General features: G+C 47.7%; 1 protein-coding gene across 1 annotated transcript in view; it reads right to left on the bottom strand.

Moving 5' to 3' along the window:
* The window catches only part of LOC115105157 (rab effector MyRIP-like), a 139,733-nt gene that overhangs the window by 11,178 nt on the left and 113,281 nt on the right, over window positions 1-15,274 (bottom strand). Inside the window, 9 exon segments of the mRNA XM_029626829.2 lie at window positions 399-461; window positions 954-1,685; window positions 2,343-2,848; window positions 2,851-3,027; window positions 3,357-3,525; window positions 5,559-5,732; window positions 6,100-6,180; window positions 6,389-6,486; window positions 7,484-7,564. Of these exon segments, the coding sequence (XP_029482689.2) occupies window positions 399-461; window positions 954-1,685; window positions 2,343-2,848; window positions 2,851-3,027; window positions 3,357-3,525; window positions 5,559-5,732; window positions 6,100-6,180; window positions 6,389-6,486; window positions 7,484-7,564 (2,081 nt within the window).

Genomic DNA, 15,274 nt, shown 5'->3' with positions numbered 1-15,274 from the left:
TACATAAGGAATAGGGTGCTATTTTGGGACACAAACAACTGAAGTAGAGCAGAGAGAGCGAGCGAGAGAGAAAGAGAGAGAGAGTGAATAATACCATTATGGTCCCTGACAAAACAACCATGTCTCACTTGATGATGTCTTACTTGTGACAGTGTGTGTGAGAGGATTGTAAAAGGAGGAATCATCAGATAGGTGCACGTGTGCATGGCTGAGTGTGTGTTAGTGTGTGCTGTCTACGTCCATCACAGTAATTTGATAGTTTTGGTGTTGTATCAGGTGAATGTTAAGTTTGGGACTGTTATTCTTGACTCATGTTGCATAGAAGGTCTATGCATGTATGTGTGTGTGTGTGTGATGTCCTGACCGGGGGCCTGTGTTATAGAGACAGTAGATCTCACCTGCTGTAAGAGAGAGGAGAGCAACTGTAGCCTCTGCTGTAGTTCCAGCCAATTCTGTCCCTCCTGACAGACAAGACAGACACGCATGGACGGACGGACGGAGAGACAGACAGGAGAAAGGGAGAAGGAGAGAGGTGGGACATGGATGGCACAGCAAAATATAGGTGAGAAGAGTTGAGAAGAGGTAGGCGAGGAGGGAGAAAGAGGTTAGGGATGAGAAGAAGGTACAGACAGAAGAAAGGCAGGGGAATAAAGGCATGAATGAGAGAAATGAGACGTAGGAGTACGATACAGAGACAGTCTAAGATCAGATTGAGAGATACCTAAGGGTAGCCCCCTGCCGTGTTTAGGTGAGGACAAACAGGACAATGATGGTAGGCTAAAGCCATAGATGTACTAGAGAGCTCATCTCCTATCTTTACCCATGGTAAAACAGGCTTTGGGCCAAGTATCCCTATCCTGGTATACATATCTCTAGATTTGGCCCTCTATCCAACTCTATGGTTAAAGTGAAATATGAAACAATGCGTTCCTGTTCCACCTCTCTCTGCTCACCTGTCCGTCACACAGCACCCCCTCCTGGACAGATGGGGTAATAACAACCGAGGTGGGCGTGGATCCGGTCTTTTCATTTTGGTCTTCCACTTGTTTCCCCTTTTTCTCAGTCTTTCTGTCCACCTCTTTTCCCTGTGGTCTCTTACTGAGCCTGTTCTTCTCCACTCTCTTCTCTTCTCTGTCATCTACTTTCTCTTCCAAACTCTTTCCTCCTCTCCCCAACCTACTATCCTTCACGCTCTCCTCCTCTCTTAATATCGGCCTTTCTGTTAGTCTATCTCTCTTTTTCAGTTCCGGCCCTTTCACTGACTCGATTGTCTCTCTCTTCGCCCTATCCTGACTTGTACTCCTCGGTCTCTCACTCTGTCTCTGTCGACCTCCTTCTCTCTCATTCTGCCTCAGCTTCTCTTTCGGTCTGTCACTTTCTCCAGGACTTTTGATTGGCTCGTCCTCGGATGAGCTCACTACTTCTTTGCTGTTGGCTCGTCCAACCAGCTGGCTCAGTTTGGAGCGGAGCTCCTGCTCCAGTGTGTCTCCGGAGCCGGGCCCAGTGCTGCTGGTGGACAGGGGGTCAGGGGTCATGGGGTTACGGGGGCTAGGGGCCGCAGAGTTAGGGGCCACAGTGTCCTGGTCCTCGGGCTCGGGAGTCATGGCCTCGGGCACCACATCAGGGGCGACCATCTCCTCACTCATGCCCCTCTTCAATAGGCCGTTCAGCAGGAAACTGTTCTCCTAAGGATGGAGAGAGAAAGAGAGTGACAGAGACAGAGAAAGAGGGCAGAAGAGAGAGAGAGAGAGAGAGAGAGAGAGAGAGAGCAAGAGCGAGAAAGAGAGTAATAGGGAGAGAGACCTTAAAGCGTATTTTCTGTCTTTATGAAAAAAGATGGCCCTATTCTGCCACACAGTGTTGTGGTACTGTTTCTCAATAGTCTTACGAGGGTTGACCAATGACTTTACACATTTTTTCAGACATTTCTAACAACAAGAATGTGGTGGAGTAAAGATGATTTTAAACCTAAAATCTCTGCAGCTGAATCTACGACCGTAAATGAGAAATGAGAACAAGATTGGTGTAGCTGCAACACGCGCCATATCTTCACATTTGAGTAATTTTGAGTAATTTAGCACAGGGTTTTCCTGGGCACGTTTTGTTTTTTGCCGTAGCACTACACAGCCAACTTTGATTATTTGAATCAGCTGTGTAGCGCTAGGGCAAAAAACGTGGACCTTAGTGGGGGCCCCAGGACCGAGTTTGGGAAAGCCTGATTTATCAGACACTGTCAGCAGAGTGACTTACTGTCAGTGCGTTCAACTAAGGTAAGACAACCACATATCACAGTCATTGAAAGTTAAACCGTCCTCAAGGCTTTGTTAGTGTCGTCCTCCCACCTGTACAGATTGTGCGTAGAGGGTCTGTGTGTGTGTCTGTGTGTGGGCCTGGTTCCCTGCCGCTTCCCTCTTGCTCTTCCTGCGTCTCCGCGACCTCCTGACCTGGTCGCTCTGCATGCTGTCCTCTGCCTCGCTACTATCCCCAGTCACCTTGGGGTTAAAGTTCACATCCAGCGCCTCCGGGTGGAGCGGGTACGAGGGGAAGTTCTGGTATTGATGATGATGGTGGTACTGAGCCTGCTGGGGGTGAAGATGCGAGTCTGAGTTAGGGCCTTTTCTTCCCATCACGTTATGGAAGGGTTTGCGGGGGCGGGCGGAGGGTACCGACGAGGACTCTGAGTCAGAGTTGACGGTCTCCGTGTTGGTGTACTGGCCCGAGGAGGGCGAGGTGACCGGGAGGTGGACCGGGGTGTACGTCCACTCCGGGTCGTGTTGGGAGTCCGTGTAGTACGTCTCGTCTGAGAGTTTCTGCCGGAACTGGCGGAGCGCGGCCCCCCAGCCCCCTTGTCGTTCTCCTGATCGGAATCAGAGCCCATCTCGTCGTAGGCCGAGACCACGCCAGACTCTTTCTCCAGGACGCTGAACACCAGCGACTTTCTCTTGGCCAGTAGGCTGGGACGGGAGTGCTGAGAGGTCTGCAGCGCAATCCAGTTCCCGTCAGGGCTCTGCAGCACCGAAGACGCACCTGAACATACAAGCACAGGCAAACATAGAAAAACTTCACGTGTGTGACAAAACACAGCATTCTTCCTGTGAGTTTAACGGTATGGAACTGTCCTGTTTGCATGTAACATACTGTAATTGACTGTACAAATAAGAGACGAGAAATGAGTGACATGCCTTTGTGTGTAACAGTATGGACATGTCTCTGGGTTGAGTGTAGAGTGTTGTGTGTCTGACTATCAGGAGGACTGCCATGGACGTGCCTCTGTCTCTAATGTGTGTGTGTGTGTGTGTGTGTGTGTGTGTGTGAGAGACTGTATGAAGGAGGCCGGGTTTCAGTGTGCTTCTTACTGGAGTTGTCCAGGCGGTCCACACTCTTCCAGCTGGGCAGTGAGGAGGCCCTGGCCGTCTCCTTCTTCAGAGAGGCGTAGTCCTGTACCCCGCCCCCCGCCCCCATTAGTGCCTCAGTCACCTTCTCTGGGGAGTCATCACTGGTCAGGGAGAATGCTGACCGCGACCTCTGTACACACGCGCACAAACACACAAAATACATGTTAAATGACATGCTACGCACTTTAAAAACTATGAGTGCTGACAAGGTGACACAGAACTTTGGGTCTACCAGCCAAGGGCAGCTTGAAATGGAACCGGCACAGCCGCAGAATTTTCCTCGGGGCAGCAATTTTCCCACGCTTCCGTTCCAGACAAACAAACATTTGAGGATTAGGTCGAAAAGATTTGCTTGTTTGGGTGGCTATGTGGATAACGGTGACTACGTGCGGTTATTGACTGATCCAGCTGAACGTGAACTGGTTTGTTTGGTTAGAATCCCAGAAGGTATTCAAAGGAAATGGCAACTCAAGTTTGTGTTCCTCCGGGAGCCAGGTACACCGTAAGACTGACTTTCAGCGTGCGTCCCAACCAAATGGCACCCTATTCGACATAGTGCACTACTTTTGACCCAGAGCCCTTCCATCTGGGACGACGCACCAGTCACATGGATGTGATTCCTATAAAGAGTCAGCAGGGGGCATCAGAGAACTACAATACGGATAAGAACAGTGGAAGAGGGACGCATCCCTGTTCTCACACACACACACTCCCTCGGAGCTCATTCATAGCATGTGTGTGTGTGCGTGCGCATGACCGTGTGCACCTGTGTGTTTGTCTGCGCACACTTTTGTGTGTGTGTGTGTGTGTGTGTGTGTGTACAGAGAGCGTTGATAAAGGGAGCCCATCCCTCTGTGGACCAGGGAGTTGAGGAGAATCCCTGTGTATTCAGCAGCGCTTTGATCATGTGTGAATGTAACAGACTGGGAACGTGGCTTTGATTCCACACTGCTGCGCCTGCCTTACACCCACGGGACGATGACAAATCTCAGCAAGCTCCCCTCTGACTACCCCTTTGAAATTCTGCCAGGCGTGTGTGTGTAGAGGTTTCCCAGGTAAGTTACTGTACAGCTCACAGGTACAAACCGGTGACAACCCTCAGTGGACAAGCAATCATGCGAAAATCTGCCAATATAATGGAAACACTTAAGTAAATGAGGGATGCAAAGTATTAAAAGCATGTGCTTCCACACAGGTGTGGTTCCTGAGTTAATTAAGCAATTAATATCCCATTCTTAGGGTCATGCCCCCATAGGATGACAATGCCCCCATCCACAGGGCACAAGTGGTCACTGAATGGCTTGATGAGCATGAAAACGATGTAAACCATGTCTCTATCACCAGATCTCAACACAATTGAGCACGATTGAACTTATGATGGAATTTCTCATGGAAGAATGGTATCGCATCCCTCCAATAGAGTTCCAGACACTTGTAGAATCTATGCCAAGGTGCATTGAAGCTGTTCTGGCTCGTGGTGGCGCAACAGCACTTTATGTTGGCCTTTCATTTATGTTGGCAGCCAGCCCTCAACCCCATCTGTCCTCATATCTCATCACTAGGGACAGGAGTTTTTCCTGCCCGTGTGACCGGACCAGGCCCCCGCTACAGACTATATTTAGGGCCCAGCTTTTCCTGGGTCAGGTCACATGGTCAGGAAAAAGTGTAGTGTAGATAGTATATTATAGTGGAGCTTACTGTATTGTAGTGTAGTATATTATAGTGGAGCTTAATGTATTGTAGTGTAGTATATTATAGTGAAGCTTACTGCAGTGTAACGTATAGTGGAGCTTATTGTGGAGTAGTATAGCCTAGTGTAGTGAAGTGCATTTTGCTGTAGTGTAGTGTAATGTAGCGTAATATAGTGTAGTGTATTGCAGTGAAGTGTAGGGTAGTATAGTGTAGGGTAGCGTAGTGTACTGTAGAATACTGTAGTGTAGTGCGCTGAGGTTCAGTATAGTACAGTGTAACATAGCTTAGTTTAATGTAGTAAAGTGTATTGTAATGTAGTGCAGTGTAGTGTAACGTATTGTAATATAGTGCAGGGTAGCGTAATGTAAAGAAGCAAAGTGTAGCGTGATGTGGTGCATGGTAGCGTAGGGTAGCGTTACGGAATGTAGCGTAGCATAGCCTAGTGTAGTGAGGGCTTCCACCCAGACTGACCCAGAGGGAGTAGGAGCTCTTGAGGTGGGCCTGGTTGGCCTGGGCCAGGGTGCTGTGAGGGTGCTGGCTGGGGGAGGACAGCTCACTGCCCTGAGGCTGGCCCTGGCTCGGTCTCTGGGGCCACACAAAGTCATACTCTGTCTGCATATCGGAATGCTTCCTCCTCTGGATGATCTGGGAGAGAGAAGGAGAGGGGGAGAGAGAAGGAGAGGGGGAGAGAGAAGGAGAGGGGGAGAGAGAAAGAGAGGGGGAGAGAGAAAGAGAGGGGGAGAGAGAAAGAGAGGGGGAGAGAGAGAAGGAGAGGGGGAGAGAGAGAAGGAGAGGGAGAGAGAGAAGGAGAGGGGAGAGAGAGAAGGAGAGGGAGAGAGAGAAGGAGGGGAGAGAGAGAAGGAGAGGGGAGAGAGAGAAGGAGAGGGAGGAGAGAGAAGGAGAGGGGGGAGAGAGAAGGAGAGGGGGAGAGAGGAGAGAGAGAGATACAGAATGAAAGAGGGCAATGCTAATGTAATGTCACTAAAAACTTCACACCAAACATAAAAGGTACTTTTTGTACGATGGTTGTGGCCAGTTCCTCTATAAGCTCTTCTTTGTGGTCCCGTAGGTAGCGAGCCTCATTCTGCTTCTCCTGCAACACAGACGTCAATGCCCGGTCAGAACTACCGTAAAACAAGCTTTTCTACAAGCACTAAAACCAAACCCTCATCCAAATAGCTCCAAACCAAAAGAGACAGAAAGACAGACATGGAGAGAGAAAGAGAAAAAGAGATAGAAAGAGAGAGGGATGGATGGATCGGTAGAGAAAGAAGGGAGGAAGAGAAGGAGTGTTGCCTCACCAAGCTATCACTGAATTCCTCTGCGTTGGCGATGGCTTCCTCTATGGCCTCCTCAGCAACGCGCAGGGCAACCGCAAGTGTCTCTGCCATGCTGTGTCCTGCCAACACACGCACCAACACGTTTACTTACAGCGCTCTCAGGAGTGGTCATTACCTAAATGGCAGATTTAATTAGAGATACAGTATACTAGACAAACAAAACATTACCGCTGCAGAGAGAATGCAATTACTGCTGTCTGAGTGTGTGCGCGAGTCTCTCGCGCTCTCTCTCTCTATCTGCGCACATGTGTGTGTAATATATATATATGTGAGCGCATATGTGTTTGGGAGTCTGCTTTAGAGGGGAAGATAAGCACACTGTGGTCTTGTCATTTGCTGTGGTGACTCGTGTCAGGGCTGTGGTGGAGTGCTGCTGTGGTGACTCGTGTCAGGGCTGTGGTGGAGTGCTGCTGTGTTGACTCGTGTCAGGGCTGTGGTGGAGTGCTGCTGTGTTGACTCGTGTCAGGGCTGTGGTGGAGTGCTGCTGTGTTGACTCGTGTCAGGGCTGTGGTGGAGTGCTGCTGTGTTGACTCGTGTCAGGGCTGTGGTGGAGTGCTGCTGTGGTGACTCGTGTCAGGGCTGTGGTGGAGTGCGGTTGTGGTGACTCGTGTCAGGGCTGTGGTGGAGTGCGGCTGTGGTGACTCGTGTCAGGGCTGTGCTGGAGTGCTGCTGTGGTGACTCGTGTCAGGGCTGTGGTGGAGTGCTGCTGTGTTGACTCGTGTCAGGGCTGTGGTGGAGTGTTGCTGTGGTGACTCGTGTCAGGGCTGTGGTGGAGTGCGGCTGTGGTGACTCGTGTCAGGGCTGTGGTGGAGTGCGGCTGTGGTGACTCGTGTCAGGGCTGTGGTGGAGTGCTGCTGTGATTACTGTGATTCACAAACACAAGTGGCCGACTGGGAGGGTCACAGACCTCTGGAACAAGAAGACCACGCAGCAGTGTGTGTGTGTGTGTGTGTTGCTGTGTCATGCTGTGGCTATATGCAATAAGCTAGTATGATGAAACAGATATAGCTAGTATGACCATTAATCATTGGTTGGGTTCTATATGAGGTTGTGTACCTTCACTCTGCCTGTAGAAGGTTGAGTCACTGCCACAGACGCTGCCATCATTGTCATTGCTTCCGTCGTGAACACTGCTTTCTACAGGGGAGAAAGAGACAGAGGTTAGAGGTCAGAGGTTAGCTACGGACTGTGCTGGGAGGAACCTAGGCTCACACTGAGAGCCTCACCTCAGCCTCATCAGCAGAGGAGAGCAATGATATGAAACAGGAGGAAACAGTAGAGCAGAGAACCTACGACACTGCTCCAGTTCATTTCAACACATCCCTTCTTTCAGCCGTGTGTAGTGTACTGTAGTGTATGCGTGTGTGTGTATGAACTGTGGGTGTGTTTGCCTGCGTAGTGTCGTCTCTTCATAAACCACACACCATTTGCAGAGGGCCATTTGTTGGCAGATATGTATCCCATAGGGCCATCTGTTTTCTCCAGGAGGTCTTTCATCGACTTGTTAGTTCCTCTCACGGGAACAATCGACTTCCTTCAATTAGCAGCTTAGATCCACAGCTCTGGGACGAACACCGGTGGTACAGCTGAAATGATCACCCTGCCACAGCCTGTGCCTCTGAAGTACTGGGCTGAACTGTGTGTGTGTGTGTGTGTGTGTGTGTGTGTGTGTATAGAGGCTGAGGCTGTGAGGATTTCAGCGGTGACACGAAACACTCGGAACCTAGCAGTGGGAGTCGCGGCAAGCCACTAGGACTCCTCTGAGTGTCTGTGTGCAGTGAGGCTGAAACTGCAGTGACATTTGGGTCAAGGCGAGCAGACAGAGTTGCTTGTGTTGGTCTGTCCGTCTGTAGTGGGACTCTGCTTGGTCAGGCATAGGACAGGTTGACTTGCATTTTAACCGTTTTAGTCCTCTCCGGCTGAAGAGTGAGTCGTCAGCCATTCAGTTCTTCTTTGATCCGACAAGAACTCCCACCAATGTCTTCTTCAACCACATCACGGTCCTGTGTCCTCCCGGCCTTCCTCTTCCTCCCCTGTTCCTCCTCCTCTTTCTGTCATCGTTCGACCATCCCGCCACTCCTCTCTGGAGCATGTTTGGCCATCTGAGGGCTTGTTTTTTCCCCTCTGATAATAAGTGAGATTTGTGGCCTCACAACTCCAGCTTCCTGAATGCGTCTCAAACGCTTCAGGTCAGCTTCATTACATGCCACTGCAAAGGCCTCGCTCTCCTCTGCTCTGTTTTAGATACAGCGTGTGTGTGTGTGTGTGTGTGTGTGTGCCTGTTCATTGTGACTTAAAGGAGAGATACAGCCAACAACAACATGCAGTAAGTTACCCAGCATAAATAAAGTCTGAAATCATGGACGCAGTAGGACAGGGAGATACACTGGCACCGCTGACGATGACCGCGTCCTAATGAAGGAAATGCAGCAACAACAACGGCCTGTAAACAAACAGGATCACAAGATGGAGGCCGCGTGGTATTTTGTTTACTGACGCTTTTCTGTTTCTTTCTTTCGTTTTCTCACTTCCCCTGTCTTTTTGTCTACATCTCTCTCGCCCTCATACACACAGCCACACTCTTTTTTCCCCCTCTCTTATTTCCTTGTCACACACACGCACTTTCTGAGGATGCTGAGGATGTGAGAACTAGATGTATGGCAAAGTGAGTGATTCCCTGGGTAACAAGTGTCATTGTTGCAGGTGACCCTGTCTGTTATCTTTCACAGCAATGTCCACCGCCTGATGCTTCACCGTCCAGGCAGACAGTCTGACAGACAGACCGAACACGTGAAACCCGCAGATTTAACCATGACACAACACCCCGCCACGCACTGTCATGACCCTCTCCTGAATCGTTTCGACCCTCCACGCCGAACAGAGCCCCTCCCCACCTGCACTGGGCGTGTCCTCCTCAAACCAGGAAGCTTACGCCATCTCATGTCAGTTTATTACTGAGAGATGGAGAGAGATCTATCTTTACTGTTCCTGTTTCATTTCTTCTCATTGACCACGGTCTCACCTTTTCCCCACAGACGGCTCGGGAGGGGAGTCACTCGATATCACCATGACTACCCTGCCGACGGCAGCACCGGGCTGTGTGTGTGTGTGAGAGAGACACTCCTGTCGGTAAAGCTCCACTTAAAGGTAAAGTTCCTCCAGCAGCAGTCCAGACAGCTAGCTTTCAATTATATTACAGCATCTGCCATCGTACGCTTTCCCAGCACACACACACACACACACACACACACACACACACACACACACACACACACAGGCAGCTTTCAGCAATGACTGGACCTTCATTTACACCATGGCAGCTCACACACCAACAGTAAGAGAAAGAGAGAAAGACAGACGAAGATAGAGCGAGAGTGAGAGAGAGAGGGCGGGTGGATTGAGAGAGCCAGAGAGAGGAAGTGAGAGAGAGAACAAGCGAGAGAGGGATAGAAAAAGAGAGAGTTTGTGAATGAGAAATGCACAGACGGAGTAAACCTGACTGTTCCATCTGCTGCATGTTGTAGTGAAACATACTGGCCACCAGGGGCACTGCAGATCAGGTGCCATTAGGGGTTGAGATGAGAAGGGCATGGTGGATTTCTGTTCTCCACCTACCAATTGTGATCTGACATCGACAACGCCTCTACAATAATTAGTTGGGTGGCACTGTGTGTGTGTGTGTGTGTGTGTGTGTGTGTGTGTGTGTGTGTGTGTGTTTGTGTGTGAGAGAGAGAGAGAAAGAGAAGAAGTGTGTGCGTGTATGTTGGTTTTTGTGCGTCCTTAAACGTTTTCAAACGTCTGACAGATAGTTAGTGACAGATGAATATATCTTTGACACCAGAGTCACTTAGGGTCACATCATGACATCACCTCAAGCTTCTGTGGGACCGTAGCACCACACTCACTATGCCATCCTGTAAACAACAAGCACACACACACACACAAACCCGCGAGTGCATACGCACAAGTATGGGGAGACAGACGCACGGACCACACACACAAAAACACAAATGTGCATATGTACATAAACCCCCACACGCACACAAACCATTCACAAACATGCACAATCCGTTCACAAAAAAACACACAACTACTCAAGTCCTGACAGACAAAATCGCAGATACACTCCTGGTGCCGTTTGGCATTGCGTGTTTCGCCACAGACACACACACATTTCAGGACAGGGCTGTGTGTGAGTCACTAATGTTCTAAAACCAGAGACAGCAGCAGGAAGCAGGAGAGAGACAACAAGGTCAACAGTCACTGATTCACTGGGTTGGCTAGAGCTATACGTATAGTATCTATTAGAGGTCGACCGATGAATTAATTATGGTCGATTTCAAATTTTCATAACAATCGGAAATCTGTATTTCTGGACACCAATTTTTTTTTTACACCTTTATTTAATCTTTATTTAACTAGGCAAAGTCAGTTAAGAACACATTCTTATTTTCAATGACTACCTAAGAGCGGTGGGTGGGTTGACTGTCGTGTTCAGGGGCAGAACGACAGATGTTTACATTGTCAGCTCGGGTGATTCAATCTTGCAACCTTACAGTTATCTAGTCCAACGCTCGAACCACCTGCCTCTCGTTGCACTCCACGAGGAGCCTGCTTGTTACGCGAATGCGAATGAATATTTTTAAACCTGCATATTTAGCTAAAATAAATCCAGGTTAACAGGCAATATTAACCAGGTGAAATTGTGTCCCTTTTCTTGTGTTCATTGCACGCAGAGTCAGTGTATATGCAACAGTTTGGGCTGCCTAATTTTATGTAATTATGACATAACATTGAAGGTTGTGCAATGTAACAGGAATATTTAGACTTATGGATGCCACACAGATGAAATACGGAACGGTTCAGTATTTCACTGAAAGAATAAACGTCTTGTTTTCGAGATGATAGTTTCCGGATTCGACCATATTAATGACCTAAGGCTCGTATTTCTGTGTGTTATTATGTTATAAGTCTGTGATTTGATAGAGCAGTCTGACTGAGCGGTGGTAGGCACCAGCAGGCCCCTAAGCATTCATTCAAAGAGCACTTTCGTGCATTTTGCCAGCAGCTCTTCATTGTGCTTCAAGCATTGCGCTGTTTATGACTTCAAGCCTATCAACTCCCGAAATTAGGCTGGTGTAACCGATGTGAAATGGCTAGCTAGTTAGCGGGTGCGTGCTACTAGCATTTCAAACGTCACTCGCTCTGACATTTTTGACATGCGTTTTTCTGGATTTTTGTTGTTGTTATTCTGTCTCTCACTGTTCAAATAAACCTACCATTAAAATTATAGACTGATCATTTCTTTGTCAGTGGGCAAACGTACAAAATCAGCAGGGGATCAAATACTTTTTTCCCTCACTGTATATCATTTTGTAATTTAGGTGAATTATCCCTTTAAAAATGGCAACGGTGTTAAAATCAACCTTCATTCACCTGTGATTTTCAAGTGGGCGGAAAATGTTCTATTACTTTCAAATACTATCTGCTCTTTTCGAAGGCGCTTGACTTTTCCTCTAGTTTGTCAAAAGCTCCTCAACTCAAACCAACAGCTGTAGTCAGATAGATCTCCCCACTTTCAGATCAATCGAGGTATAGTTTGTTATGTCAACAAAATGTGCCTTCATACATTGTGGGCTCAGATCAGTGGTGTAAAGTACTTGAGTAGTACTTTAAAGTATTTTTTACTTATGTCAATTTTTTGGGGGGGCATCTGTACTTTACTTTACTATTTATATTTTTTGACAACTTCTACTTCACTACATTCCTAAATAAAATAATGTACTTTTTACTCCATACATTTTCCCTGACACCCAAAAGTACTTGTTACATTTTGACAGGAAAATGGCCCAATTCACACATTATTAAGAGAACAACACTGTTCATCCCTACTGCCTCTGATCTGGCAGACTCACTAAACACAAATGCTTTTTTTGCAAATTAATGTCAGAGTGTTTTAGTGTGCCCCTGGTTATCCATAAATAAATAAAAATACAAGAAATTGTGCTGTCTGGTTTGCATAATATAAGGAATTTGAAATTATGAATACATTTACATTTACTTTTGATACCTAAGTAGATTTGAGCAATTCCATTTACTTTTGATACTTAAGTATATTTTAAAAACAAAATACTTTTAGACTTTTCCTCAAGTAGTATTTAACTGGGTGACTTTCACTTTTACTTGAGTCATTTTCTATGAAGGTATCTTTACTTTTACTCACGTATGACAATTGAGTACTTTTTCCACCACTGACTCAGACAAATACAACATGTCTTCATCCAGTATTTCTACAGCACCATGGCCTTGACCCATTATGGGTACATCTTTACAGTCTAATATACGAGGAGGGGAGGAGGAGGAGGGAGAGCACACTCAGAATGGTGAGGAGGACATTCTCAGGGACAACGCACATGGCCACACAAACACGCACGCGCCGGTACGGTGTGATGCAGTGGTGCGTGCTTGTGACTCTCATGCAGTATAATCTGTTCAGCTCATCTGAAATGGGAGCCCCTGCGGCAGCTAGCAGCTCATCCCATTTTGTCCCTGTGTGATATAAGAGTGGTAGTGAGAGGAGAGGAGGAGAGAGGGGAGGATAGGGGATAAGATGGGGACAGCTGGGAAGACAGATTGGGACAGGAGGGCCCTTTGGACTGTACAGGGACACAGACAGACAGTGGAGCTGATTGTCCACCTGACTGGTGGCTGTTGGTCCAAAGAGTCACCCGTCAACACAACGGTAGTGGAGCTTTGATACTCCTAATGCTTCAAACAGTGATATACAGTATCAGTCAAAAACACCTACTCATTCAAGGGTTTCCCTTTATTTTGACTATTTTCTACATTGTAGAACAAAAGTGAAGACATCAACACTATGAAACATCACATCTGGAATCATGTAGAAACCAAAATGTGTTACATACAAAAATATATTTTATATTTGAGATTCTTCTAAGTAGCCACCCTTTGCCTTGATGACAGCTTTGAACACACTTGGCATTCTCTCAACCAGCTTCACCTGGAATAACTTGCAACAGTCTTGAAGGAGTTCTTACTGAGCACTTGTTGGCTGCTTTTCCTTCACTCGCTGCAGAATGCTGTGGTAGCCATGCTGGTTAAGGGTGCCTTGAATTCTAAATAAATCATAGACAGGGTCACCAGCAAAGCACCCCGACACCATCACACCACCTCCTCCACGATGCACGGTGGGAACCACACACATTGAGATCATCCGTTCACCTACTCTGCGTCTCACAAAGACACGGCGGTTGGAACCAAAAATCTCAAATTTGGACTCATCAGATCAAAGGACAGATTTCCACTGGTCTAATGTCCATTGCTCATGTGTCTTGGCCCAAGCAAGTCTCTTCTTCTTATTGGTGTCCTTTAGTAGTGGTGTCTTTGCAGCAATTCGACCATGAAAGGCCTGATTCACAGTCTCTTCTGAACAGTTGATGTTGAGATGTGTCTGTTACTTGAACTCTGAGAAGCATTTATTTGGGCTGCAATTTCAGAGGCTGGTAGCTCTGATGAACTTATCCTCTGCAGCAGAGGTAACTCTGGGTCTTCCTTTCCTGTGGAGGTCATCATGAGAGCGAGTTTCATCCTAGCGCTTGATGGTTTTTGCGACAGCACTTATTTGAGCTGTTCTTGCCATAATATGGACTTGGTATTTTACCAAATAGGGCTATCTTCTGTATGCCAACTGATTGGCTCAAAAGCATTAACTTCTTTGGGATAGGGGGCAGCATTTTCACTTTTGGATGAAAAGCGTGCCCAGAGTAAACTGCCTCCTACTCAGTCCTAGATGCTAATATATGCATATTATTGTTAGTATTGGAAAGAAAACACTGACATTTCTAAAACTGTTTGAATGATGTCTGTGAGTACAACATAACTCATATGGCAGGCAAAAACCAGAGAAAAAATCCAAACAGGAAGTGGGAAATCTGGGGTTTGTAGTTTTTGAACTCAGCCCCTATTGAATACACAGTGGGATATTGGTTGTTGCACTTCCTAAGGCTTCCACTAGATGTCAACCATCTTTAGAAACTTGTTTCAGGCTTTACTATAAAGGAGGGGGGAATGAGGGCTCTGAGACAGTGGTCTGCCAGCAGCATCGATCTCAGTCACGCGCATTCACATGAGAGGTAGCTCTCGTTCCATTGCTTTTCTACGGAATTCTCCGTTTGAATTCCAGATTGCCCCTTTAACCCGCTGTGCTATACCACGGTCCAACCGACCAGGCTGATGGGGGTAGGGGGAAACAATGGCATCTGGATTATGAGAGGATGAGGGCAGATAAAACGTGTCTCTACTGTTCCCACAGCAGGAACTAATCATTCAGAGGCCAAAGTGGCCCAGGCCACTGAGGGGATTTACGACCCAGCCAGCAGAGCAGCTGCCGCCCCCATCACCACCACCCCACCCAGGCCTAGCAGCATGGCCACTCTCTTCTCTCCCCCATTAGGCTTACTGAGCAGCAGCCGTAACGCTAGCTGTCTGCTAATATTACACAAGGATTACCCCTCTCAAACCTCAGGGATTAGTACCATCTACTGTGTCCAGGAGGCTGGCCAGTGGTGGATGATGAGTGTGTTTGGGTATAAAAGAGAGATGACGTGTGTGGGGGAAAGGGGGTGAGGGAGTGAGTGTGTGGGTAGAAAAAGAGATAATGTGTGCATACGAAAGAGAGAACGTGTGTGTGTGTGTGTGTGTGACAGTCGGTGTTAGAGGGAAAGCGGGGCTGTGTATATCCGATGGCCATTGGTTCTGTTTCTCACCACATGACTTGTGAGGCAAGGGACTGTGGTTCTCTCTTCTGTATGTGCGCGAGTGGAAAAT

This window comes from Oncorhynchus nerka, linkage group LG22, assembly GCF_034236695.1.
Source record: "Oncorhynchus nerka isolate Pitt River linkage group LG22, Oner_Uvic_2.0, whole genome shotgun sequence".
Taxonomy (NCBI): Eukaryota; Metazoa; Chordata; class Actinopteri; order Salmoniformes; family Salmonidae; genus Oncorhynchus; species Oncorhynchus nerka.
The sequence above is the reverse complement of the archived record's forward strand: the minus strand, read 5'-3'. Positions and strand labels throughout refer to the sequence as shown.